This window comes from Castanea sativa, chromosome 3 (assembly GCF_040712315.1).
Source record: "Castanea sativa cultivar Marrone di Chiusa Pesio chromosome 3, ASM4071231v1".
Lineage (NCBI taxonomy): Eukaryota > Viridiplantae > Streptophyta > Magnoliopsida > Fagales > Fagaceae > Castanea > Castanea sativa.
Genome location: NC_134015.1, coordinates 33,621,820 through 33,649,394, shown reverse-complemented (window position 1 = coordinate 33,649,394; position 27,575 = coordinate 33,621,820). Strand labels below are relative to the sequence as shown.

Here is a 27,575-nt window from a genome sequence, read left to right as displayed (position 1 = left end):
GTTTCATTATACATTTGGAATTTTGGTCTTGATTCTCCACAATAAACACTTCTAAAGAACCCAAGGGGAGATTTGGGTCATTCTCACGTTTTTGGCCCTTGTCTCAAAACATCCCCGACAAATGGCATGCTCCAAGACTTTCTCTCGCCAACCTTCTTCTTCTTCTAATCATTTTATTAGAAAATTTTGTGAGGGTCTCATTGCTAATCATAAACTTGACCAAGACATTCTCTTGTCGGCAAAATTTGCCAAATAGCACAATTTTAGCAAAATTTAGGAGAAACACATCTTGACAAAGTTATTTAGTTATGTAGCACATTTTTGAAACTTGAGTTCGAAGAAGTATGAACTTCACGTGAGCTGCTTGGAACTCGAATTCTAAAAATGTGTTACATAACTAAATAACTTTGTCAGGGTGTTTTTTTCCTAAAATTTTGCTTAAATTGTGCTATTTGGCCTTCTCTTTTCCGATAGCAATCCTGCTAAACCCTTAAGTGATGCCTCTGATATTTTGTCTCGTTCTTTGACTCCATGTCTTGCGATGAAACAAGGAGTTTGGAACACAATCATGCTACCTAAGAAGCAAAACTCCACTAAATGCGACTAAAACATACTCATCATCGAACTGTTAGAATTTGGACGAACATATATGATTTGGTTGGGTACAAAGATGAAGGCAGATTAGGAGAAAAAGGCAAGAGACAAAGGGACAAAGACGAAGGCAGGTTGGATTCGAAGGAGCAAGAAATAGCTGAGAAAGGGAAAGGGGAGATTTTCATTTTCCCAGTTCCCACATCGACATGGGAACAATCAATTAATTGAAGAAGAGCCCTAATTTAAAATAGCTATAGGTCTAGCATGGCACTTGGCACTGCACTATAGTTAAAATAGTAATAAAATAGTTTATTTATTTAAATTAAGAATATTTCCCACCAAAAGATCAGACCATTAATCCCACTCACCAGTAAAAAGTGCAAATATGGCTCATCAAAGCTCCTAGATGGATTGAGCTATAAGATGAATTCCTCCCATCCACCTTCGTGTAAAAGTAAATTTCGATGGGGCTACGTACTTTCAATTCTCAGGGTGCTACTAGTCTCGGGATTGTTATCCAATCGAGACTCCACAGGTGGTGTGCTCGGTGCTATGACAGAACGGGCTGTAGTTGTAGTTGTAGTTGAAGCTATGGCAAATGGCATGCAGAATGGCTCTTTTCTTTGCTAAAGAGTTGGGTATCTTGGAGTGTTCTGTGGAAGGCGATGCTGAGGCTATTATCAAGACTATCGTTGCTAGGGAATTCAATGAATCCAGAGTATGGTCATGTAATGCAAGATGTTCTTATGTTAGCTGCTGCAGGTTTTCATTCTTGTATTTTCTCTCATGTTAAACACACAGACAATATTGTTGCCCATTTCTTAGCCAGAAAAGCTGTTTCTGGCAATGAGCTGCAGGTATGGATTGGTTCCTCACCTGCTGATATAGCTCTCTTAGTCACACTCTTTATAATTTTTGCTGCAATAATACTGACCCTCGGGTCCGGCTTCTCAAAAAAAAAGCTCCTACATTAAATAATATATAATAATGGTAATAATAAATAGATTACCAGCTAGGAAGATCATAGCGGAGAACTAGCACGAAAGTCTGGTCTATTACAACCAGTGCAGTTCATATCATATTTCATCTTAACTACGTTTTCCATTTTTCACACAAAACCTTTAGTGTCTAATTAGCAGCTACCTTGCTTAAAGATTAGCTCCATGAAAATGGAGACGAAACAACAATAACATCCAAATTAGTTTTTGAAATGAGTGGAAAGGGATATAGACGTCAATAACGTGTCTTGCAAAAGACTATCAAAGAAAAAAAATTATCACCCGAATCAATAGCACGAAATAATTCAGTGGATGATATAAAATGACACCAATATTTCAATGACAATAAAGAAAAGATCACAAGTGGGATTCAAAAATTTTAAGCTAATAAATTTCACGTGCTATCAAGACTCAAGGGGCAACTATATAAAGAACAACAACAACAACAACAACAACAAAAAATTGTGCTGATTTCATTAGTCAATCCAATCCTTAAAAAGTAACATCATGTAGAGAGGAAGATTCACTGCAGCAATGATAGTAAGCATTCGGAATGTCCGCACCAATCTCTGAATCACGATCTTTGTCTTTGATTTGCTTGTTCTAGTTGTCATTTTTAACATAGAATCAACATCTGCACCCAAGTCCACATTCATAGAGGCTTCTATATCCTGAGAGATATGTTTCTTAGCTGTCGGCCGCATTACAGCATTACCCCTGCTACAATAAGTAAGACATTTTAATATGAATAGGCAAATACAAAGAATGGTAATACAAATAAGTGAATAACTACCTAAGTTTAACTTAAGGGGACTATAGGGTATGTCTGAAAATTGGAATGTCTAGGAACCCACTGAAGAAGCTCTTTAAGGGGTCCTTAAAGCTGAAAACAGATTTTAGGAAATTTGGAGCTTTTAGGAAAAAGGTCTACAGGTGCTTTCAGATAAGCTGTTGCTAAACGGTGTCTTGGGTTTAAAATAAGCGTCTGTAAAAAATTTGAGGAAATGCTGTTGCGAAATGGAGTTTTGGGTTTTAAAACGCGCTTTTAGGCTCCCAAAACGCCTAACCAAACAAACTCTATAATTCACTGTTCACGCGAATAAAAAACTTAAATGCACTATTCACTTTAATTTGACAAACACTCAAAACACCACAGTGCTTTTCAAATAAAGCTCTACTTTCTACCATAAAGCCAAACGGGCATTATAGATCCATTATAAAATACAATCAAATGACATAATTTGAGTGCCTACCATGTGCAATATATATTTCTACCAAAAATAATAAGAAATTAGAGCAGAAAGCACCTTTCTACCAAACCCCTTTCACTTAAATTAGCAATTGGGGCATTCAAAGCTTTCTTCACAAGATGCATCGATCCTTCTGCATCCCAAATCATTTCATATTCGCAGTTCTCATCTTCATTTTTCTCCTTTGTTCCACCTCCAAAAATGTTGCAACTTACTATTAAATTGCTACAATGATTCCATACACTCAAGCCACTTGTAGGCCAAAGAAGGAGGGCAAGAAGGGTCAGAACAAATAGTGAAAGATACCTGACATTTTCAGCAACTGAGATTTAAGAACAAATGTCGACTGACAAGTTCTAATATGTATTTATTACTCTCAAGTCAACTCAGAGTTACCATATGTAGATGTGTGTTTGCATTGGAAGAAAGCACAGATGAGTTGAGATTGCCTCTTCTGGATGGGATGTATTTGGAAGTGTAAAGTTACTAGCAGATAATAGCATGAAAGATGGGTATAAGTTTCCCATCTGCCAACTTATGGTCCCTACAGTTTGCTGCATAGTATCATCAAATAAATGTCATACCATGGGTAAAAATAACAAAAGATTAAACATCAATACTTGCCTCTTTTATGGGCCCAAATTTTGAGTTGTGGCTGACTGTGCACTGATCATGATCGTGACCAGATAATATGAGTACCTGAAATGGCCTTACAGGATAAGCAAAAGTTTTTTGATAAGTAGAGTATAAGCACCAAGTGAAAATCCCCTAAATATCTCCTTTTTTTTTCAAAAAATTGTTTTTCTGCCATATATCTTCTTTCTTAATCTTTTCTTCTTCTTTTGTCTTTTATAATTTGTCCTTTCCAGTCAATCCAATAGCAATGACATTTCAATAATGGAGTCATCTGAATTGTTCCAAAACACAGAAAGTACTTTGAAACTTTCCAGGAACGGGTCTGACACACTTGGGCCAACATGGAGTTGGCAGAAATAAACATGCACAGGGGGCATCAAGGAGAGGTTTGGCAAGTGTATCCATCCCACCTCTGTATCATTATGTCCAATATGCAGCAAGGAGGGGGAAGAGAACTTACAGGCTTTATTAATTCCAGCAGGCGGTTTGATGACTCTTCTAAGACATAATTTTGGTACCTGTATCATTGGGCCAACCATCACGTGGGACTCCTCAATTATGAATACCCAACTTTACAACTTCAAATAATTCTTATTGTGTCCATTTCAGAGAAGTGAGACAAGAATCTTACGCTACTTCTTGACTATCAACAGCATGCGAGACCCACTGGACATGAAAAATCAGACTAATATTGTAAGGTCAAGAACCAACAGGAATATATCAGCATTTCAATCTTGAAGCTATGATATTATAATGATATTTACTATAATGCCACAAAATTTTTACTAACAGAAACTATAAGTGGAGTAAAAATTGGTAGAACTTTTTACCCTATCACTGTAGTTTCCACATGTGAAGAACATATTTTAAGTAATTGGTTAATCCTTTGACAAAATGCACTTTACTTGTAATTGAGTAGATCTAGATGAGTTTAGTACTTCAAGAAACATGTTGTTCAAGCCAAGTATTAAAGCCATGAAGATTGGACCAAGAAACAAGTGAAGAAAAGTTGTTCATTAAAGTTAGATAGATTCTCGACAGCTATCGACAGATAATGAATCTCGACTAATATCTTGACAGTTGTATCTATCGAGATCTACGAAATTAGAATTTCCAGATCTGATTTTCGGTCCATGCTGACATATATGTGTAGGGCTTCTTTTCTCACAACCCTAGACACATATAAGACTTATTTTAAAGGCCGTCACATAAAAAAATACAAGGAGAATATATGCAAAAAGTTACCAAGTGCTTATTCTCCCTGAAAGAAGTTACCGCGCCTTTGCACCTTAGGGTTTTGTAACCAAGTGCTTCTTGATCTTCATTGTGGATAAAGTGAAGAACTTTGCAACCAACATCTTCTTCAAGTTGGTGAGTTAGTCACGTACTGGGAGTCGTGCATCATTGATTAGTCACGTACTGGGATTCGTGCAAAAAGATGGTGTTCATATATTGAAGAGTTCAGAGGTTCTGAAGCGTTAGAAGGTTTCTGCTATAAGTTCATCTACGGGGATTGTAGAGTCTAAGGACAAAGGTTTTGTACTAAATCTACAACTTCTTTTTACTATAGTAAATTGCATTTCGGGAAGGTTTCCTCCCAGGTTTTTTACTGTAAAACTAATTTGTTTTATTGGTTTTCTTGGGTCATCAGATCTTGTCTTATTTACTTTTCCGTTGTACATAATATTGATGTTAGTTTGTTTTAACAATGTTTATTCATAATCAATCTAATTTACAACTTAGCTTTAAAACTTGTTAATTCTATCAACCGGAGTCTAAATTTCCCAACACCACAAAAATTGTACTAATCATAGTTGTTATAATCTTATGAACCATTAAAGTATTGTTTCATAGATACATTGACCATGCTCATGAATCGTACAATACATACATGCATATCATACGAATTGTATGCATATCAGACCATTACTTATGAAATAGAAGAACAAAAAGAGAGAGTAGATGTTTGAAATGATGAAGAAGAAGATGGACCAAAAGATGTCAATGAAGAAATTATTTTGCAAATTGATGAAAATGATGATAACATTAACTTGGACCATGGAGATGAAATTGATTACGCCAAATGATGAGAAAAAAAATATTATTATGTTGGCTTATTTATCATGTATTATCAATTTTGAGTTTGACCAATTTTAATGCAGATGGTAAAGATATATTCTAAATTGATTTATTTATCAACTTTGTTAAATATTATTACATAAGTGATGATTAGATTAGTCATTAGTTTAATATGTTCCAAATTTAAAATAATTATGCCTTAATCTTGAAGTGTTTGTGTATCTTACCGTACACAACATGATATGATTAAAAAAATAAAAGATCATTCTATGATTCACGTTTTTAAAACTATGTTTACTAATTATGGGTATAAAGCTAGGGGCAAAACAGTAAACTCATGTATACCTATATATATATATATAATATGCTTCATGTAAGGGTTAATTGGAAATAACCCTACATATGTTTTATCAACAACATGGAATCAAAGCCATAGCCACCGCCGTTAACCCCACCTGCCACAGCCTAGGATGCAGGATGCGGCAAAATGGGCGCCGCACCCGCGTCGAACACGGCCCGACGAGGGGTGCGGCTGGCAACGCCGCTGCCCACGGGTCGATGCCGCGTCTAGTTTTTTTTTTTCCTTTTCCCGACACACACCAATTCCCGCCAACTCAGGCCAATTTGTGCCGATTCGGGCCGAATCAGTCCGTATTGGCGCCGAACCGACGTGGTTAAGCGCAGTGCGGATGGCGGCAGAGGTCTTCTTGGAGCCGAACCAAGCTTCGATCTTCAGCTTTCGCTTCCTAGTTTCCTCGTTAGAGATCGAAATCCAAGTTCAAGTGCTTGAAATTTTTGACAAGCTTGCCACGTGGACCTTCCACCTCGATAACCTTAGCGTTCAGCCGTTCACCTTAATCTTGACCCCATCTGGGATGTACATGGTCTCTGATGACAAGATGATCTTCATTTTTTTTGGCTCTGTTTGTCTCTAGCTACGGCACTGAGAAAGAAGAATGGTGGAGGAGGCCGCCAAAAACCCTAAATGATATGTTTATATATATTTATATAAAGGAGAGAGAAAGTAAACCTAAACGGCTAAATCCTTTGGGCATGTATTCCTTTGGGCCTGTATTCATTATCTATGGGCTAATTTCTGTTGAGATAGTGGAAAAACAATTTTCAATCCAATCTAAGCTACTTGGGTTGGTAGTTTTAAAAATTAGCCCAAAAAGTATGCTTAGCAATATATTAAAAATATAAATAAAAATATTTTTAGAAATTTTTTAATCGCCGCACCCGCACCCGCACCCGCACCCGCACCCGCACCCTACTTTTTCAAAAACTGTCGAGTCCCGCACCCGCACCCGCACCCGCACCCGCACCCGCACCCGAATCCGAATCCGGAAACGCACCCGTGCTACATAGGGCACAGCCCATCCCTTTTCCACAGCTGGTCACCTTCATCATCGACGCCAATCAACCCTACAACCTCCGATGACTGATTCATTGGTCTCACGGCACCATATCACCGTCACTTGACCGAGATTCAATCCCGGTTAGGTCACCTCCCTCCGGCAACACATACTAGCCACTAGTTGTCGCTTCTATCCTCGCTCCACCGCTAGATTTGTCAATCTAGGTCTCCGTTATTTTTTCTCCGGTGTATCTTTTCTTTGCCTATCATGAGTTTATAAGCTTCTTTTTTTCTGGTTGCTATCGATAGTTATTGTTGTTGGTTGTTGGCTGTTCTCGATGGTTGCTGGGATTGTTGAGTGTTGATGGTTGAGTTTGTTTAATTGTATTGTTGATTCTCTAGTTTAGTTGCTCTCCACGGGTCTGTTGGCTTTATTTATTCACTGTTTGTTGATTCCTTTACCTAAGTTTCTTTTAGTATGGATTTGAAAGGTGCTGCTCAATAGCATTTTATGTTATCTGCTGATATGCTTTCACTTACCTCCATTCGCCTTGATGGGAGTAATTATGCACAATAGGCTCAAGCAGTTGAAGTGTTTCTTCTTGGTAGAAAGAAATTCGATTATGTGATTCAAGAACCTCATGTGTCTACGGACTCTAAATATGCTGATTAGAGAGCCGAAGATGCACAAATTAGGAGTTGCTTGTGGAATAGCATGGAGTTTAAGATTAGTTGTAGTTTGGTTTTCTTTTTTTTTTATAAGTAATTGTTGAGGTCTAAAATGTATATAGAAAGCATGGTAAAAGGCCCAAGGAGGTGGTACATTGGGCCAATCCGTGGGAAATAAAAAAATTGGAAAGGAAGAGAAAGATTGGGGCTACAAAGGAAAGAGGGATGATGGACCTGAGGCCCAAAAGGGAGCAAGGAGCCCATAGGAAAACAAAAAGGGGAAAGAAAAGAATTCAGCCCGCCAAGGCCAGAGAAAGAAAAGGAGCTGGGGAAGGACACCGGGGGGATTGCCTAGGACCTTTGGATGTACAGCACGGCTAAAGGAGGATTAAAACAGTTCAGAAGGTCCCAGGAACAAGAAACATATGGGTCTTCTTCTCGAAGCGACCAGTAATACAGTGCAAGGCCTAAAGATTTGGAAAGCAATGGCTCAGGGGTAGGAAGTCGGTGTCTCGAGATTCCAAAATAAGAAACCCACGAAAGGAAATGGCTAGGGAAACCTTCGGTTTTCCCAGAAGAAGACTTCACTTACTGGGAAAAATGACAAAAGGAAGGGGCAGCTAAAAGGGGTTGAGCCTGAAAAGCAAAGACAAACAAAAAAGGGACTTGGAAGGTAAAAGCGTCTCAGAGTAAAAAGTCAACAAGACACTTTCAAAGAAAAAAACATCAAAAGAAGGAAGCTCTGGAAAGTAAGGAATGGAGCAGTCGTCAGAAGAGCTGAGATGAACAGGGGGCCAAGGGGGAAAAATCAATGGTACTTCAAAACCCTAATGTGACACCATAAAAGGGGGAGAGCAGCCAACGTTAAGGGGGCATTCGGCAGTAAGGAAATCATATAGAATCATTGAGAGAAAACTTTATAAAACTCAAGGAAAACAGGGGAATATCTCCCGGTATCCCAGAAATAGCTACTACAGTACATACTTGGATTCAAAAGGATTCAAACTTTGCAAGTCTTAGAGGCTTAAATAGTCATCTAAGTCTGTAACTTTTGAGCTTATTTAGACCTTATATTATGTCTTAGTGATCACATTTGTAATTCATAACTAAGAAAAATTAATGGATCAGTTCTTATTGATTTGAGGATCCCGAACAATTACTCTGCGTTTTATTGTTATAATCTTGTCTTCCTTTGCTGTTTTCTTGTTACTCAACACATATTCTCGCTTGTTAGTGTGTACGTATTGCAGGAGTCTTGCCCTGTGCACCACTTGGTTTTGTAAACAGCCCATTTAGCTGCAGTGAACCAAGCCCAGTCCCTTCAAACTACAACAAGAGGGCTCGGTGTCCTTGCTTAAACTTGGGCCTGGACACCTTCCAAGAAATCGACTCTCACAGTAATAAAGTTTTATTGAAATCAAAAAGAAAGAGACACCCAAGTACACAGGGAGTATACAGGGGAGGGAAACAAATCAAAAATGTACATTACAAACATCAAGCAAATCCAAAATAGAAGAAAAAGGATGGTTTCTCCACACGGAGAACCAGTCCAATTAGGTTCTGAAAAATAGAAGCTTGAGATCAGGTATGGAACGCTCAATGTCTTCAAAACACCTACTATTTCTCTCCTTCCAAATACACCATATCAAACAATGAGGAACAACCATCCAAACTGCTAAACTTGTTTGGGAACAAGCCAAGGAACTTTACTTCGGTGTTAACAATTTGAAGCAGATTTATGATCTTCATCAAAATTATTTCTCTTTGAGCTTGAGTGATTTGTCTTTGGAGGACTATTATAACAAGTTTAAGAGTGAATGTGAAGAACTCAATATTTATCAGCTCATCTCCTTTGATGTTCAAACTTTGAAGAAACAACGAAATTCTACGCATGTTTCTCGCTTCCTCTTTGGATTGCGTAAAAGTTGGAATCCGGTAAAATCACATATTTTAGCGAGTCCAAACCTCCCTTCATTAAGTGAAGTTTTTGGTAGACTTCAACAAGCCACATTATCTGACTCTAATATTGTCTCTTCCTCCAGTACTGATGCATTACCTTCTAATGATAAATCTGCATTTGCCACTTATATAAGGAGTAATAGAGGTGGTCGTGGAGGTGGAGGTATGGGGGCCGAGGCCATGGAGGTCATGACCAAGGGGGTCGTGGAAGTGAACAAGGGGGTTGTGGTAGAAGACGTGGTCTTCATAAGTGCACTTATTGTCATGGTGAAAATCATACAGTAGAATTTTGTTGGGAGTTGTATGGTAAACCTTCAGCTCACCAAGCTAGTTTTGAAGTTGAAGAACCACCTTCACAATCACTTCCACCAATATCTAGAGTAGTCTCTATTCCTGAGGAAGAGTACAATCGCCTCCTGTCTCTGCATGCCAACCCTGTTGGGTCTGATTCTACTGCTACTTTAGCTCAACAAGGTACTTCCACTGCTTGTCTTGCCACTCAGTACCCTTAGGTCATTGACTCAGGTGCTAATGATCATATGACAGGTACCTCAGGCTTACTCTCTAACCTTAAGCCATCTAGTAGTCTTCCCAATGTTACATTGGCAGATGGCTCAACCACTATAGTTTCTAGTTTGGGCACTGCCAATCTTAATCCTAATTTTTATCTCTCTTTTGTCTTATATATCCCTGACTTTACTTTTAATCTTTTGTCAATTTGTAAGCTTACTAAGCTTTTGAATTGCACTGTCATTTTTTTATCCACTCATTGTATCTTTCAGGATCTCAAGACGGGGAAGATTATTGGTGGAAGGCATGAAACCGGTGGACTTTATTGCCTCGATCTGCGTGGTTCTTCTAGTTTAGTGGCTTCTCATTTGTCTATCTCGCCTCTTCAGCATCATTGTCGCCTTGGTCATCCATCTCTCCAAAATTTGAAGTTGTTAGTTCCGTCGTGTCGTCAAATTGAAGCATATCAGTTGGGTAAACACCATAGGGTGCCTTTTGCCTCTAGGCATGAGAGTCGTGTTAGTAGTCCTTTTCATTTAGTTCATTCTGATATTTGGGGTCCAATAAATACTCCTGTTAGGATTTAGATATTTTGTCATTTTTGTTGATGATTATTCTAGGGTCACCTATCTTTATCTTATGAAAGAAAGGTCTGAATTATACTCAATTTTCAAATCATTTTAGATGGAAATAAAGACTCAGTTTAATGCTTCACTTCAAATTTTTTTGTTTGATAATGCTCATGAATATTTTCATACATCTTTGTCTCAATTTTTTAATGATCATGGTATAATTCACCAATCTTCACGTCCCCATACTCCGCAACGAAATGGTGTTGCTTAAAGCAAAATGTGTCATTTGTTAGAGGTCACTCATGCCTTAAAGTTTCATATGCGCATTCCCAAATCATATTGGAGTGATGCAGTTCTCACTACATGTCACCTGATTAATCATATGCCTTTCACTGTTCTAGGTGGTCAAATCCCTTATATTGTGCTCTCTCCTGATGCACCTTTATTTCATCTACCTCCTAAAATTTTTGGTTGTGTGCTATGTTCATATCTTAGGTCCAAGAAGTGACAAACTTGATCCTAGATCCATTAAATGTGTTTTTCTTAGGTATTCTCGTACTCAAAATGGATACCGATGTTACTCACCTACTCTTTGTCGTCATTTCATTAGTGCTGATGTCACATTTGATGACAGTTCTACTCAATCTTATTTCTCTCCTTCTTTTGCTAGTGACAGTTCTCCTCCTTATCTTCCTATCCTACCACCTGTGTCTCCCACTAAATCTCCTCAAAAACCACTCCAGGTGCGTCGTCGGCAAAAACCTTTAACACAGACGTCTTCCCCGCCTAGTGATCCACCTCATGATCTTGCCTCTCTTCCAATTGCTTTGCGTAAAGGTAAGCATTCTTGTACCTCTCATCCTATCTCTCAATTTGTCTCTTATGGTCACTTGTCTTCATCTCTCCATGCTTTTACCACATCCTTGAATTCTACTGTTGTTCCTAAGTTTGTCTAGGAGGCTATGTCCATCTCTGGTTGGAAGTCTGCTATGGAGGCAAACATGTTTGCTCTGTCTGAAAATGCTAATTGGTCTTTAGTTACTCATCCTCCAGGGAAAACTACTCTTGGTTGTCGTTGGGCGTATACTATGATGTATTTGTCTAATGATTCTATTGAGCATTTGAAGGCTCACTTGGCTGCCAAAGGGTATACCCAGACATACGATGTCAACTATGCCGAGACATTCTCACCTGTTGCTAAAATTTCTTCTATCCGGATTTTGATCTCCTTGGCTGCTAATTTGGGCTGGCCATTATTTCAGTTAAATGTTAAAAATGCCTTCTTGAATGGTGATTTGAAGGAAGAGGTGTATATGGAGCAACCACCTAGGTTTGTTGCTCAGGGAGAGTCTGGAAATGTGTGTAGGTTGCATAAGGCCATCTATGGTCTTAATCAATCTCCCAGAGCTTGGTTTGGTAAATTCAGTGAAGTAGTGTTAAAGTTTGGATTGCGACATTGCCACTCAAATCACTGTGTTTTCTCGTATCGTACCTTCGCAAGAGGAAAGATTTTGTTGATAGTATATGTTGATGATATTATAATTACTGGTGATGACAAGAAGGGTATTGATGATTTGAAAAGATACCCTCAAAATTCCTTTCAAACTAAGAATCTGAGTAAACTTTGTTATTTCTTGGGTATTGAGATAGCACGATCTAAAGAAGACATCAGTTTATTACAAAGGAAGTATGTGTTGGATATTTTGGAAGAAACTGGCTTGTTAGGATCTAAAACAATGGAGACTCCTATAAATCCTAATGTCAAATTGTATGAAGATCAGGGGGAGCAGTTATCTATTCCTGAGAAATATCGTTGTCTGGTTGGCAAACTCAATTATCTCACAATTACTCGCCTAGATATATTATTTGCAGTTAGTGTTTTGAGCTAGTATATAAAAGATCCTCGCCTTCCACATTGGGAGGCAGTTATTCGGATTGTGAGGTATCTTAAAGCACATCCAGGTTGTGTTCTTTTGTATAAAACCAATGGTCACCTACAAGTAGAAGCCTACTCTAATGCTGATTGGGCTGGATCACTGTCAGATAGAAAATCTACTACTGGGTATTGTACTTTTTTGGGAGGAAACCTGATTACTTAGAGAAGTAAGAAACAAACTGTTGTTGACAGATCTAGTGTAGAGGCTGAGTGTAGAGCCATAGCACACACATCATGTGAGTTTATGTAGATTAAGCATTTACTTGAGAAATTAAGATTTGTTGTGAAGCTCCCTATGACTATGCATTGTGATAATCAAGTAGAAATTTACATTGCCTCCAATCCTGTGTTCCATGAGCGAACCAAGCATATAGAAGTAGATTGTCATATTACTCAGGAGAAAGTAGAAGATGGCGTAATTACTACTTCATATGTTTCAACAAAGTGCAAGTTGCTGATATGTTTAATAAATCTCTATGTAAAACTTGTTTGAGTTTATTATGTAACAAGCTTGGATTGTATGATATACATACTCTCCAGCTTGAGGGGGAGTGTTATGGGTATAAAGCTAGGGGAAAAACAAAAACTCATGTATACCTATACATATCAATAATATGTTTTAAGTAAGGGTTAATTGGAAATAACCCTACGTATGTTTTATCAACAACACTAACAATAACAATAACTATTAGTGAAGGTAAATTTCACTGAGACTTCTTACTCCAAATGTGACAACAATACCTGGTTGATGACTGGGGAACCACGGTGTGGACCACAAGAAGTCCAATCCCGCCGGTACAACGGAATATGGGTCAATAAAACCCTTGGATTCAATTGAACATCTATAAAATATCAAAATATATATGATTTAATTCTATATTGGAAATTCCAACTTGTCAATAAAAAAGGATAAGTCAATATCATGTACGTACCCATGGAGACATTGTTGACAAAATTCCATGTTAGGGAAGCCAAATCTTCTTGTGGGCGCCCTGTAAAATTATATATTCATTTCCCTTGGTACTTAAATACCTTAAGGAGTAAAAGAAATACTACAAACATATCTAATATGTCATAATCACATTCTTATTCTGCATGCAATATAAAGCAGAATGCCCCAGTTACACAAGGTTCCAATGCCATTTTTAAGAGCTTATTAATCAAATCATACTTTGGTGTACTATGCTAAGTACTAAGATAATAGTGTGATCAACAACAGGCACGGTGATAAAAAGACTTTAAATTTCACGCAGTCAACGAATGTGTATTTACCTGAAATATGCAAGGGAAACACCAAATAGGCATCTTGATATGTCTAGTCTTGAGATAACAAATCTCATTCAATGTTTAATATATATATTTTTAGCACAAATTCATTTTTCAGACCAGCTCTCAAACCAGCCAAATAGACCAGTCAGAAAGACACTCATTGAAACCAGTGTCCTACATGTCCAAAATCCAAAGTCCTATGAGTTTCAGTATGGCAGAAGATCAACTTCGTGAATTTTTTTTAAAAAAAAGGAAAAATATAAAATAAAAGAATAGGAAGAGAATATGAATAAAGAAGGAAGAAGATTGATTGAACAAATGCATAGGCAACATTCTAGTCAGTGCTAAGCATACTTAAACTGATAACATTAAGGGGGTGGGGAAGAACTATGCAACATTAGATTAATAATATTCTCTTTCTGCAGCAAGACTATTAGATATGCCCATTTACACATCAAGGTTAATAGTGATAGAAAAAAAGAGTATATGTCACTGATGAATGGGACATTTTGGAAAACCACTGACACATCAATATGAGAGGAGTTTTTAAAAACAAATGCACACACCCATCCTTTTTTCTTTTCTGTTCTTTTTTGGTTCCTGCTATAGTGCGAAGAGGGAGTTGGTGGGAGAAGTAGAAAAAGAGTTTCAATTCCAAGGTAGTTTACTCTTATAAGATTTGGACAGGCAAGTTCAAAGTTTCCAACATTCTTCCATTTTTTTCCATATTTTCTTCACAATTTTCCTTTGCCCTTTAATTCATTGGAAAATTTATAGATACCAACTTTTGGTGGTTGACATCATTAGTTTTTCTAAGCCAACAACATAACTGAGGGACCCATGTTGCACCAAAAGGGCTGTAAAATTGTTTACAATAAATGTCAGTTTTCAAGCATGCTTCCTGGGCATGAGGATAAACTGCCTAACCCGTCAGAAGTGAAAAGCCCCTGGATTACCCGGTAATTAGTACTAGCGTTAGTTGCTTGTAGAAGTTTGATTAACAATGAAAATTGTTGTACAGTATGCTCTGCAATATGCAACTAATCTGAGTGAAATTCTCCTACATCATCAAAAACAAAAGTTTTCAAGCATACTCTACCTATGTAAACAATGTTTTGAAAATATGATAACTTACAACCATTATTAAAAAAACGGAGTTACAAGAACCTAACAGCTCAATACAAATATGATCAGCCAAGAAACATCTTGAATTGTTTTTTTTTTTTTTTGGCCATCAGTGTATATCTTTTCTCATTTTCTTTGCAAATACTTGAGTTAGAGATATTTACATAATCATGTAGCAAAGCATTAAAATCCAAATACAAGTTCATATTTGCAAACTTCAATCTATTTACAAAATCATTTAGCAGATCACGATTCTTGTTATCTAACAGCTTATATTTTCCATAGACTAAAACTATTATTGTTATGCTAATCTCATAACATTTTTAAATCAAAATTTATGGGGACAACAACATAACTGAGGGACCCATGTTGCACCAAAAGGGTTGTAAAATTGTTTACAATAAATGTCGCTTTTCAAGCATGCCTCCTGGGCACGAGGATAAACTGTTTATCCCGACAGGAGTGAAAAGCCCCTAGATTACCCAGTAACTAGTTCTGGCATTAGTTGCCCATAGAAGTTTGATTAACAGTGAAAATTTTTGTACAATATGCTCTGCGATTTGCAACTAATCTAAGTGAAATTCTCCTACGTCATCAAAAAAAGAAAATTCAAGCATACTCTACCTATTCAACAAGTTTTTGAAAATATCAACTTGCAACCATTATTGGATCTAAAATGTAAACTAAAAACGGAGTTACAAGAACCTAACAGCTCAATACAAATATGAATATCAGCCAAGAAACATCTTGAATTTTTTTTTTTTTTGTTTTGCCATCAGTGTATAATCTTTTCTCATTTTCTTTGCAAATACTTAGAGTTAGAGATATTTACATACTCATGTAGCAAAGCATTAAAATCCAAATACAAGTTCATATTTGTAAACTTCAATCTATTTACAAGATCATTTAGCAAATCATGATTCTTATTATCTAATAGCTTATATTTGACACTATTTAAATTGATTGGGAAGATAATAAGACCATTTCAAAACTATCTACACTTCCATAGACAAATTATTATTGTTATGCTAATCTCATAACATTTTTAAACCAAAATTTATGGGGACAAAACAGTAGAAATATGACTTTTGACAAATCACTAACCGCTTTTTTGTTTATCATCAAGAGTTTGGGCATCAATAGCAATAAAATCCACTTTTCCAACTGTATATCGGTAGTTTCTCATCCCGAATTCTTTTTCATAGCGCTTGATAACCTGTATATGCATAATAGTAAACACAAATAAACAAAAAGGAAATTATTTTTTAATAAAGTGTTGACATTACCAGCAAGTGCATTGATAGCTTTCAGAATTTGTGATAGTTTCTATTATAATAATTAAGACAACATAATATATACAATGGAGCTCATCAAATCTTTGAACCAAACTACATAGACAAACTCAAATGCAAAATTTGTAGATAGCCACATAGTGATTGAGTTCCAGAAATCCCTATCAGAAATTATCAACATATGAGATACAATTATACAGGGGAAGGAGAGTGCACATCGATTCATGCTCCATTTGGAGGATTTATATTCTAAGAAATCACCTGATCAATATGCTAGAACATTTAGAGAAGGTAACTTGGTGTACATCCTGCAACTGGGGTCAAATGCACATGGTAAGTTTTTAATGGTATCAGAACTTCTTCATGGTCGTCGGAAGGGTACGATAGTGATACCAGAAGGAAGATTGGGAAGTGGCTGGCACTATTTCTGCATTAACCTGAGGAAGATTTTGAGACCAGCCTCTCTTTTCAGTCAAGGTTCTTCCTAGAGAACTCAAGGTGCTACAGAGGTGGAGGCACCGGTGGAGGGTGACAGCTCTCTTATCCAAGGCGGTGAGAAAAACATAGGGAAACCAATCACAGACGTTTCATCTTCCTATGCATCGGTGGTGGTGGGGCATCGGAATAATACCACCGGCAGAGGGGTGGAAGGGAAGATGAAATCTGCGTTGGGAGGGGCGAAGATTTGGTCAGAAAGCAGTCGCAATCCCAGCAAGAAAAGTGTACCAGGATAGAGGGAGCAGGTTGGAAAGAAGATGGTGTCAGATTCAAGATGTGCTTACCGTGATTCCTGCAAGGCTAGTACTCTCGGTCAGAGGGAGCTTCTAGGGGCGAAGGTTTTGTCAACGGTAAAGGAAATTGAAAGTGATGGGATGAAATCTGAGCAAACGCTGGACCTCTTTATGTGATTGGAACGTGGGTTAGATGGGAGTTGGGCTATTGTGTGGTCTGAGGTAAATGAAGTGGGCCCAAACTCCCTTAAACCCTCAAAGCCCATTAAGCTTATTCCCTCCAGCCCCATTGTTCCAGCCAAGCCCAGTAGAGTGTGGAGGCCACGTCAAAATCCAAAAACGTTGAACCCAGCCCACCGCCAGAGCTCCAATTTAGTTCCAGTAGCCCATGATTTGGGATTCAGACTTAAGATGCCGATGGAGGATCTGGTTCCGAGAGTGGGTCTAGTGGGCTCGAGTTCAAGGGAGGAAGAGGCGAGGCCGGCGACGGCTCGCGATGAAGACCCAGGGACCGGAATAGTGGGTGAGGCCCCCAGCGGCGCCGATAAAGCTATTATCGGCGCCGGCGAGGAGCCGTCTGGGCTTTCGAGCCCAGATACCAGTTCGCATCATCGGCTCGGGCTTTTGGAGCTGGGTATCACCGGCGACTTGGTGGTTGGCTCGGAGTTGGTAAGGAATGGGCCGGTGAGTAATGGTATGACTCCTACTGAAGACTTGGGAAAAATGTTGGAGGATCAGCTTAGGGAAGGGGAAACAAACGTGGAAGAGGTGGATTCCGTTGGGGATTTTCAGGCAGAATCTGGGCTCACTATTCTTCCTAGGGAGTCCAGTGGGGGGGTGGTCAGTGGTTGTGGCAGTGGAGAGAACGATAATTGCGTGCTGGACTGTGAACCTCTGTCTCTTTGGGTTCCTTTTGATCCAAACGTGGGTACTTTGACTCAGGATTTTGTAGAGGGAGCACAGAGGAATGTATCTGGTCCACACTCAAATTGGGTATCCAAGCTGATGAAAAAATTCTGTAAATTGGTGGGGTTTCCTATTGTGAGACATGAAGCTCAATATTTGGCCCTTTTTAGCATACTAGAACAGGACTGTCTCAAGGTGAATGACGAAGAGGTGGCTAAGAGACCTGCTAAATCAGGGACACAAGGCCTTAGGGAGCTTAAGGGGCTGATTTCATATGTCAATTATGAGGGTGTCATTGCTAGGAGGAAGAGCAGAGACTCTTTGACTGACTTTGGGGGTGCTAGTAGTTTTAAATGACGCTACGACAGCTTTCTTGGAATGTAAGGGGGCTTAATAATCTCCGGAAGAGAGAGGTGTGTAAGAACCTTCTAAAAGAGTGGAAGTGCGATTTAGTGTGTATTCAAGAAACGAAAGTTTCGTCTATTGATGGGGTCTTTGTTCGGAGTTTATGGGGTAGTCCATTCACTGATTGGGCTGTTTTGGATGCGATGCAGTCTTCAGGTGGGGTCTTGCTGATTTGGGATAAGAGAGTTTTTGAGAAGTTGGATATTATTGTGGGTCAATTCTCTATCAGTGTTTTATTAAGAGGAGTGGGGGATGATTTTGTGTGGGCTTGTTCAGGTGTGTATGGCCCTAATGACAATGGGCAGCGGCCTAATTTGTGGGGGGAGTTGTCTCAGGTGCGCGCCAGGTGGCCTGTGGCGTGGTGTCTGGTAGGTGATTTTAATATTATCAGATACCCAAGTGAGAGACTTGGATGTGAGACTTTCAGCCCTGCTATGTTCGCATTCTCAGATGTCATAGAGAATAATTCCTTAGTTGATTTACCTTTAGAGGGGGCTTCTTTCACTTGGTTTCGAGATTCCGGTCTTCCCTCTATGTCAAGAATCGACAGGGCCTTGGTCTCTCTTGATTGGGAGGAGCACTTTGAGAATGTATCCCAACGGGTGCTTCCCCGTGTTCTTTCAGATCACTGCCCTCTTCTGCTGGAAGCTGGTGTTGTTCGGCGTGGTCGAAGTGCATTTAAATTTGAGAACATGTGGTTAAGGGATGAGGGCTTTGTTGATAGAGTTAAACAGTGGTGGGATAGCTACAGTTTTGAGGGCTCTCCAAGTTTCATCTTGGCTCAAAAGTTGAAGGCTCTAAAAGCAGACTTAAAAAAGTGGAACAGGGAGGAGTTTGGTGATTTGGCTTTTAGAAAGAAGAACATGCTGACTGAGCTGATGGGGTTAGATTTGAGAGAGGAGCTAGTGGGTCTTTCAAGTGAGGATCAAACTCGGCGACTCCAACTCAAAGGAGACATAGAGCACTTGGCTACTCTTGAGGAGACTTCCTGGAGGCAAAAGTCGAGAGCCTTATTCGTGAAAGAGGGAGATAATAATACTCGGTTTTTTCATAGATTAGCAAACTCCCATAGAAATGCTAATCAAATTAAAAGGATGGAGGTGAACGGTATCCTTTTTGAGGAGGAGCATGATGTCCGCTCTCAAATTGTCCTCTTTTACCAAGAGTTGTATAAGGAAACTGAGGTGGGGCGTCCTTCTATGGATGGGTTAGAGTTTGCCCGTATTGAAGAGGAGGATCGGGTGTCCTTAGAGAAGGAGTTTACAAAGGAGGAAGTCTTCCAAGTTCTAAAGGAGATGGAGGGGGATAAAGCCCCTGGTCCTGATGGTTTCACCATGGCCTTTTTTCAGATTTGTTGGAGTGTCGTGGAAAGGGATGTAATGGATTTTTTTAAAGATTTCCATCGGCATTCTACGTTTGAACGGTCTTTGAATGCTTCGTTCCTCACTTTAATCCCTAAGAAGTGTAAAGCCGTTAGCATTACAGATTTCCGCCCCATTAGTTTGGTGGGTAGTGTTTATAAGCTGTTGTCTAAGGTGCTGGCGAATAGGATGAGGAGGGTTTTGGATAATCTCATCTCTGAGACTCAGAATTCGTTTGTTGGCGGAAGGCAGATTCTGGATTCAGTGCTTATTGCAAATGAATGTTTGGATAGCAGGTTGAAGAGCAGAATTCCGGGAGTGGTTTGCAAGCTAGATATTGAGAAAGCTTATGATCACGTGAACTGGGAAGCCCTGTTTTATTTGTTGGGCCGGATGGGTTTTGGGGAGAAATGGAGGAGGTGGATTAAAGCTTGCGTTACGTCTGTTCGTTTCTCTATCCTTGTTAACGGTTCCCCTGAGGGTTTTTTTGGTAGCTCTCGTGGGTTGAGACAAGGGGATCCGCTGTCTCCGTTATTATTTCTTGTGATAATGGAGGTTTTAAGTAGGCTTTTGAAGAAGACAGAGGAGTGTAACCTTATTCGGGATTTCCAGGTGGGAGCTGTGAACTCTGCTGGGGTGAGTATTTCCCATCTGTTATTTGCGGATGACACCATTTTATTTTGTGAGGCCTCTAGGGAGCAGCTACTGTCAATTAGGCTGGTATTGTCTTGTTTTCAGGCGTTTACGGCTTTGAAGGTCAATGTGGGGAAAAGCGAGATTGCCCCCGTGGAGGAGGTGAATAATATTGATGCTTTGGCTAATGTGCTTCAATGTAGAGTAGGCAAATTGCCTATGAAGTATTTGGGGATGCCGTTGGGTTCTTCTTTTAAATCCCCCTTGATCTGGAATCCTATTTTGGAAAAGATGTAGAAGTGGCTCTCTGGGTGGAAGCGTCTCTATTTATCTAAGGGTGGGAGGCTCATGTTAATTAAGAGTACTCTCTCATGTCTCCCGACTTACTTTCTATCTCTCTTTACTATTCCTAAAGCAGTGGCGGCTAGATTGGAAAATATTCAGAGGAAGTTCCTTTGGGGGTCTTCGAAGGGGGGTTTCAAATATCCTTTGGTGGCATGGGATAAGGTGTGTCTTCCCGTCGAAATGGGTGGATTGGGGTTAAGAAAGGTGGTGTCGTTTAATCAGGCTTTATTAGGGAAGTGGTTGTGGAGATATGGCCTCGAAGATACCCACCTGTGGCGTCGTGTTATTTCTTCAAAATATGGCGAGGGTCAAGGGGGGTGGAGGTCTAGGGCTTGCAGGAGGTCACATGAGTGCGGCCTTTGGAGAAGCATTAACGAAGGTTGGGAGAACTTTTCTAAGCATCTTTCATTTGTAGTGGGGGAAGGTACTCGTATCCGTTTTTGGCTTGACAGGTGGATTGGTAACGCTACTCTAAAAGTTCTCTATCCTGAGCTTTATGAGTGTTCAGCGGTCAAGGATGCCTGTATCTCAGAGGTTTTGTGGATTCCAGAAGGGGGTACTGTTAGAGTGTGGAATTTAACGTTTTATAGAGCTTTTGAGGATTGGGAGTTAGCGGCTTCGTATTCTCTTCTCCGGCTTATCCAAACTCGTATTCCTCAGGGTAGTAGGAGAGATACCCTTTACTGGAGGCTTAAAGGGGATGGTATGTTTGATGCTCGGTCTTATTACCTCGCGATCCGGGGTATTTCGAATTCTTGGCTTCCTTGGAAGGGGGTTTGGAAACCTAAGATCCCTAAGCGGGTGGCGTTCTTTCTGTGGTTTGCTGCTCATGGCCGGATTCTCACCTTGGATAACCTCATGCTTAAGGGTCGGACTTTGGTTAATAGGTGTTGTTTGTGTTGCAAGGATGGGGAGTCGGTTAACCACCTTCTCCTGCATTGTCCTATTACACACGCCCTATGGTCTTGTATGCTTCAGGCCTTTGGGATTCCTTGGGTTCTGCCAGGATCGGTGGCGGATTTGATCTGTTGTTGGTATCAGTGGCATGGAAAGGATAAGTCGGACATATGGAACTTGGTTCCAGGGTTCTTAATGTGGATTGTGTGGTTGAAGCGGAATCGCCGTTCCTTTGAGGACAAAGAGAAGACCTTGATTGAGCTAAATCTTTTATGTCAGCGTAGTCTCTTAGAGTGGTCTCGTTGTTGGGGGTTTACTAATTGTTCTTCTCTCTCTGTGTTTATGTCCTCTCTTAGCTTATCTCTCTAGTAGCTTTTCTCTTGTTGTTCATCATCATGAACTTCTTGTATGACTTACTTTCTTTCTTTTATAAAAGCTTTCTGATTACTTATCAAAAAAAAGAGATACAATTATACATGAAAGGGACACACAGGCCAACTCCAATTCATGATAAAGAGCTATATATTGTACTTGTTAAATGAAACCAAGAGTCATACTCCAAGTATTAATTTTACGTACTACCCCATTGATGAAAATATACTTTTCCATATGTTGTCAAATCTCTTCATAATAATTAAGATCCATTGCAGTCACATTCTCAATCTAGATCTTTTGTATTGTGGGGATCTACTTTAATTCCCTCATTTTCATATGTCAACATGCACTGATTTTATAATTCACATGAGCACACTGGATGAATGCTTGCTTAGTTCTAGAAAATAGAGCAGTCTATGCCTAGTGATAACCCACTAAAAATACCTTTGGCCTTTGATTGTGAAGACTTGCATAGCCAATATCATGGTTTCCAGGAAGGTAAAAAACTGGGATATTTTTATATCTTCCTTGCGCATTCAGACCAAATATGTGCTTAAAGCGGCTTAAAGATTCCTGCCATCTAATCAACCAAAGAATGTTAAGGGCATTCCATGTCAGAAAACTAACATCAAATGTTGCAGGAAATAGCATAAAAACTCTGCCACTCTAAGATAAAGAAATATCTTAAAACCAAATATTTGTGTAAATACATTGAGGCCAGCAAATACCAAGTAGATGTTTGGGAATAAAGAAAAGGAAGAATAAGCAAATTAAAGCAATTTGCAGAGAATTTAATATTCACAGAATAATTGATTCCAACAGAAAAACTATGCATAAGTGGACAAACAATAAACTACATGTCCAATAAACTCGTTATCATAAAAGTCCAAAGCAGGCATTCAATCCACCAAAAAATCTCATGTTCCTCACCCTATTTTTGTTATAACCTTCTAGATGAATTTTGAATGTTGAATAGTAAAATCATCTGCTAAGGTAATTTATCAAAATGATATCTTATTTAAGTGTGGAGCCAATTTAATTTTCAAATAGATACAAAAAAATTCTAAATCTTACTCTTCATCCGACAAATAAGGTCCCCCATCAAAATAATCACCCAAAAACAAAATTACATCAGGTTTGAAAGGCACGATAGATGAGAAAAAAGCTCTGCGCATGAACAAATCGGCATAGAATTGTGCAATCTCAAGAGCAAGAGATTTTGGAGCAAGACCCAGCGAGGTTTTATCCATAAGCTGTTAATGGTAACAAATATACATTAGGATATAATGTACAAGAATAACATAAACGTACTTACACGTGTGTGTTGATAAGCAGACAAGCAATTGACATCAATGACTTAAAAAGCAAACCCATAAGTGAAACAAAAAGGTGAGCACTTCACCATATCAACCACCAACTGAAATGATGACTTGATAGTATATTTATTAAAATTTAGTACAATAACTCTACCAAATGAATAAATAAATTATTTGATGCCAAATATAATGAATATATTTGTTACCTTCATGAGACTAAAAGAATACAAGAATTATTAAAGCATTTGGGGAAATTTTAAAATATATAAATTTTTATATTTTTTGGAATAAAATTGGAACCAGTTCATTGGTTTACTGGATGAACCAGTGAACCGACCAGTGCAGTTGATAGAACATTTAAGGGAGTCAATTGTACCAGTTCACATTTCAGCCGATTAAACAAGGCAGTCCAATCTGGTTTTCAAATAATGGTTTTCATGTGCATCACAGGATGATCAATAACATTAATGTAACTCAAGAAATTTGAAATGCTTCTTTTATTCCTGTCAAGTTGATGGGAGAAATACAATTTCAGACTTTAAAAGTACTTTTAGGACTAATAAGAGATTAATAAATCATGAAGCCACTCGCCCTTTCACATCAATATATGTGTTTTTTCTTTTTTGAAAATGGTCACTTTTATTGATGAGGAGACCCATCATGGACAACGATGTGTACACAAACTACTCCTAAGAAATTACATTGAAGAATTATTCTAAAAGACAGATTAAAACATCTACAATCAAATAGGCGTGTGTGTGTTTGCACGCACGCACGCGTAAACGTGTGTCTGTATCTCTACACACAAATGTATGTAAATTTGCAAGGATAGAAAACATTCACCTGTGGATCAGTAAGAACAACAACTTTTATGTAGTCAGTTGAATATCCTACTTCATCCATCTGACCTCGCAAGTAGAAAAAAGTGTTAGTATTTTGGCAGACCTAACCCAAAACATAACTGTATGCCATTGCTTATATGTTATGTACTTATGTATTCATATATGTATAAGTTAGATGTTCACGTTCATATTTGACAGAAAAGGGTTGCAATCTCAATTGATGAAGAACATTAAGATATTAGATCAAAGATTCTTATCCAAAACGTAAATTTTTACTAGCATTTCTTAATAGAGTTAGCAAAAAGAAGCCCCCAGAGGAAAGACTCAAAGAAAGAATTTTGTCATCCCTTATAAATGAATAAAATATCTTCCTTCCATTGCTTAGTGATTACAATATAGTCAACGCATCTGTGATACCAAATTATGTGGATTGATTGGATAAGTGTGTGGTAAGTAGGCGAGTGTTGAGTCCCAAATTGGATGTTTACTAGGTGAAACTAAGTAATCCAAGTGATTACAAGGAGCCCTAATTGTACTTTGACTAGCCATTTTGGGTAAGCACAAATGTGGCTATCACTTCCTCAAGTCATGACAAATGGTATTAAAGGCAACCCAGTAACACCATGTGGCTCAGGGGTACAACAACATTGTGATACCCCGAATTGTGTGGATTGATTGGGTAAATGTGTGTTGTACAGCTGTGCATAGAATCCCATATCGAGTGTTTACTTGGTCGAACTCTAATATAAGCAATTAAAAAATTGAGCTCTAATTGTAAATTTACTAGTCGTTTTGAGTTTTAGAGCAAATGTGGCTAGCACCTCCTCAACCAACCTAGTAGCCCATGTGACTCGAGGGCATTGCAGCACAAGGTTACAACACTGACCCTAGTTCTCCTTCTAAAGGAGAACATGCAATATCACTAAGCTCCAAGGCTCTTGTCATAATTGACCCATTTGTGTATCTTATTGCTTTAGTATAAAATTCTTACTCGTACCCATAATCGGAAAACTTGGAATGGAAATTGGGCATGCATGGGGAAACATACTTATTAACTAAGCCTATTAACAAAAAAATTTTTTTTTAATATATAATGTTTCCTTCCTAAGAAATTATTGCACACTCCCAGAGTAACACAAATATGTAATCCTTCCTCTAACATGAATGGTGAGCCGCACTAATTAAATTCATGATAGTACCCACAATTCATATGAGAGGAAGTACTCTGGGACTACTGATAATTTTCCTTCCTGGTGTAGAGTGCGTTACGTGTGCCTAGATTGGAAATGAAACTCTTCAACGAAATTTAAGGAAGTGGGACACATTATGGATGCTGCTCTTAAACTTCAAAAAACTCCATAAATAACAGAGGCCAGATAGATTTCGTAATTTATCCATGGAAACAGAGTTTCTTGAATCTTGCTCCCTCTTCTTCTTCCCATCTCATATCATATGTTTCAAGAGGAGAGAGAGAGAGATCCCACACCAAAAAGGCATGTAGCTACAACTCTTCAGATCCACGTTATGTCGTTTTAAAAAAAATTACAAATACTAGCTAGATAGATATCTGGGTTTAACTCAGATCAGATTAAAAAAAAAAAGATTCGGGGCGTTCTTTTTGGACTTGCACATTCACAGAGAAATAAAGAATTTATTAAATGAAAGTGATAGAAATAGTACCGTAGATTTGGAGTTGAGATGATGATGATGATGAGGCCAGGAACAAGCCCAGAGAGATGGCACCCAATATGCAAACATCTCGCCATAAAGAAGGCTCACTGCCCATATTATGCACAATACCACCGTCAACTCTCGCTGCTTCATCGCTCCTCCCACTCCTTCAACCAAAAGGTCCAAAACTACACAGTGCAGTTTCCGTTTGAAGATGCTATTCTATCTTTAGTTTAGTTGAGTTTAGTTTAGGTTCCTTTTAGATGGTTCAGTTCCAAAGATAGTATATTAAATATAACCATGTAGTTACATTCATTCACTCACAGACCCACATAGTTGACTTTTTTTTTTTTTTTTTTTTTTTTTTTTCAGAAAGCATAGGTTTTATTGCAACTAGTCGCTAACCCGTGCGATACACGAAAAAATTTCAAAAATGAAATATTTATGAAACATCCTAAATAGTTTTTTTTAATAATAAAATTCAAAAGCAATAGAACTCCAACACTTACGCTTAATTATTACACAGTCTAAAAATTGCCCTATAAAATATATGTGGTATGGACACAAAGTATAAGCCCCCAATTATTCGCATGAATGGAAGGAATGGCAAAAAGAAGACAGCCTAACCTGTGGCCTTATGGATGGAGCCTGTTAGTTATTGGGTTTGAGATTAAGCAAGGTCGAGTATTTAATAATTAGGGTTTTTTTATGCATTTTATTGTTAGCTATTTAAGCACTTTTTCTGATGATTGTAAGACAGTTTTGAAAATAAAAAAAAAACTTGTGTTTCTTTTTACACTGGTGCCGACTCTAGTTTTTGCTTGATGCTGACTCCAAGTAGCCCTTAGGTGCTGACTCCTAGGGTTTATTTTGTTGTTTATTTGTTCCATTGAAATAGTGTGGTTGTTCTACATCAGTTTTGGTATCAGAGCCCAACCCGATCACCCATTTTAGCAACCCAAATTCACAACTGACCACAGCTATACTCACCATCAGAAAACAAACTAACCTTCAGACATGTCATTACTCAAATAGTTATCCCACGAGATTTGCAAACCACAACAACCCAATTTCTTACCTCACGAGATCTACAAACCAGAACTTGAACCAATTCGTACCATATACCCCCTTTGGCCACATGAGTTTTTCATCCCTAAACCAATAAAGAAGCCAGCGGCCCCTTCCAAGCTGGTGACCACCATCTGTGCCTGCCTCTGATCACAGAACCCACAAGCCACCACACAAAAAAAAAGGCAACCCACGCAAGCCCATCAGCCACCAGACCAGAAACAGAGGAGTTTGAAGCCCACGAGAGCAGCCATTGTCGATATTGGATTCGCGTCGCCAAGAACCACATGCGCCAACTCGCCATCAACACCACTCCCACCATGCCGCTTCATGCTTCACCAATTTCATCACTGCGATCTGACGTGCGAGCTCCGATCTGCACCATCGAGCACTGCTGACCGTGAACGACGGTGAGCCCATACCGCATCTCTGTCGTTGACTCCAGTGCAGCTTCGTGATTGCTCCCCCGCTCATTATTTGTTTTAATTTCTTTTGCTTCTGGTAGTTTCTTTAGCTTTGGTGTTTTTAATGTTTGGAGTTGGGCTTAGCAGACTTTAGTTTTAAACTATAGTTCTTTTTATTGTATTTCACGAAAAAAAAAAAATCAAAAGGAAGGAACAGAAAGACAATATTGTTGCTGTGACAGCCTATTGCATGTATTGGGCCTTTAAATTGTTCATCCACAGGTCCACTTATCCAAGTAAGATCCATACACTTGAAGAGCCAAGCCTGTGACTATCTAGTGCAATAAGTTGGCCACTGACTAGGGTACAACTCTT

The 27,575-nt window shown here is 38.7% G+C and overlaps 1 protein-coding gene across 2 annotated transcripts; it reads right to left on the bottom strand.

The window, feature by feature from the left end:
• Positions 1 to 1,883: 1,883 nt before the first annotated feature.
• LOC142628120 (uncharacterized protein C630.12) lies at positions 1,884 to 25,986 on the bottom strand. 2 transcript variants are annotated; one of them, XM_075802118.1, is made up of 13 exons: positions 25,738 to 25,986; positions 24,059 to 24,118; positions 22,974 to 23,152; positions 22,344 to 22,479; positions 16,059 to 16,170; positions 13,493 to 13,552; positions 13,302 to 13,402; positions 4,110 to 4,144; positions 3,939 to 3,996; positions 3,467 to 3,541; positions 3,239 to 3,396; positions 2,900 to 3,148; positions 1,884 to 2,312 (listed from the first exon to the last, which is right to left on the bottom strand). In XM_075802118.1, the coding sequence occupies exons 1-13, from the start codon at positions 25,879 to 25,881 to the stop codon at positions 2,069 to 2,071; spliced, it is 1,611 nt and encodes a 536-aa protein (XP_075658233.1). In that variant the 5' UTR covers positions 25,882 to 25,986; the 3' UTR covers positions 1,884 to 2,068. The 2 variants fall into 2 exon arrangements, with proteins under 2 accessions (XP_075658233.1, XP_075658234.1); XM_075802119.1 differs by having other exon boundaries at positions 1,884 to 2,309.
• Between the last annotated feature and the right edge of the window lie 1,589 nt (positions 25,987 to 27,575).

Coding starts and splice junctions, on each gene's coding strand:
- LOC142628120 (XM_075802118.1), bottom strand. CDS start 25,881: ATGAAGCAGCGAGAGTTGACGGTGGTATTGTGCATAATATGGGCAGTG. Junction 16,171..22,343: donor TTCACAATCAAAGGCCAAAG/GTATTTTTAGTG, acceptor ATGCATATACAG/GTTATCAAGCGCTATGAAAA. Junction 13,403..13,492: donor TGTCAACAATGTCTCCATGG/GTACGTACATGA, acceptor GATATTTTATAG/ATGTTCAATTGAATCCAAGG.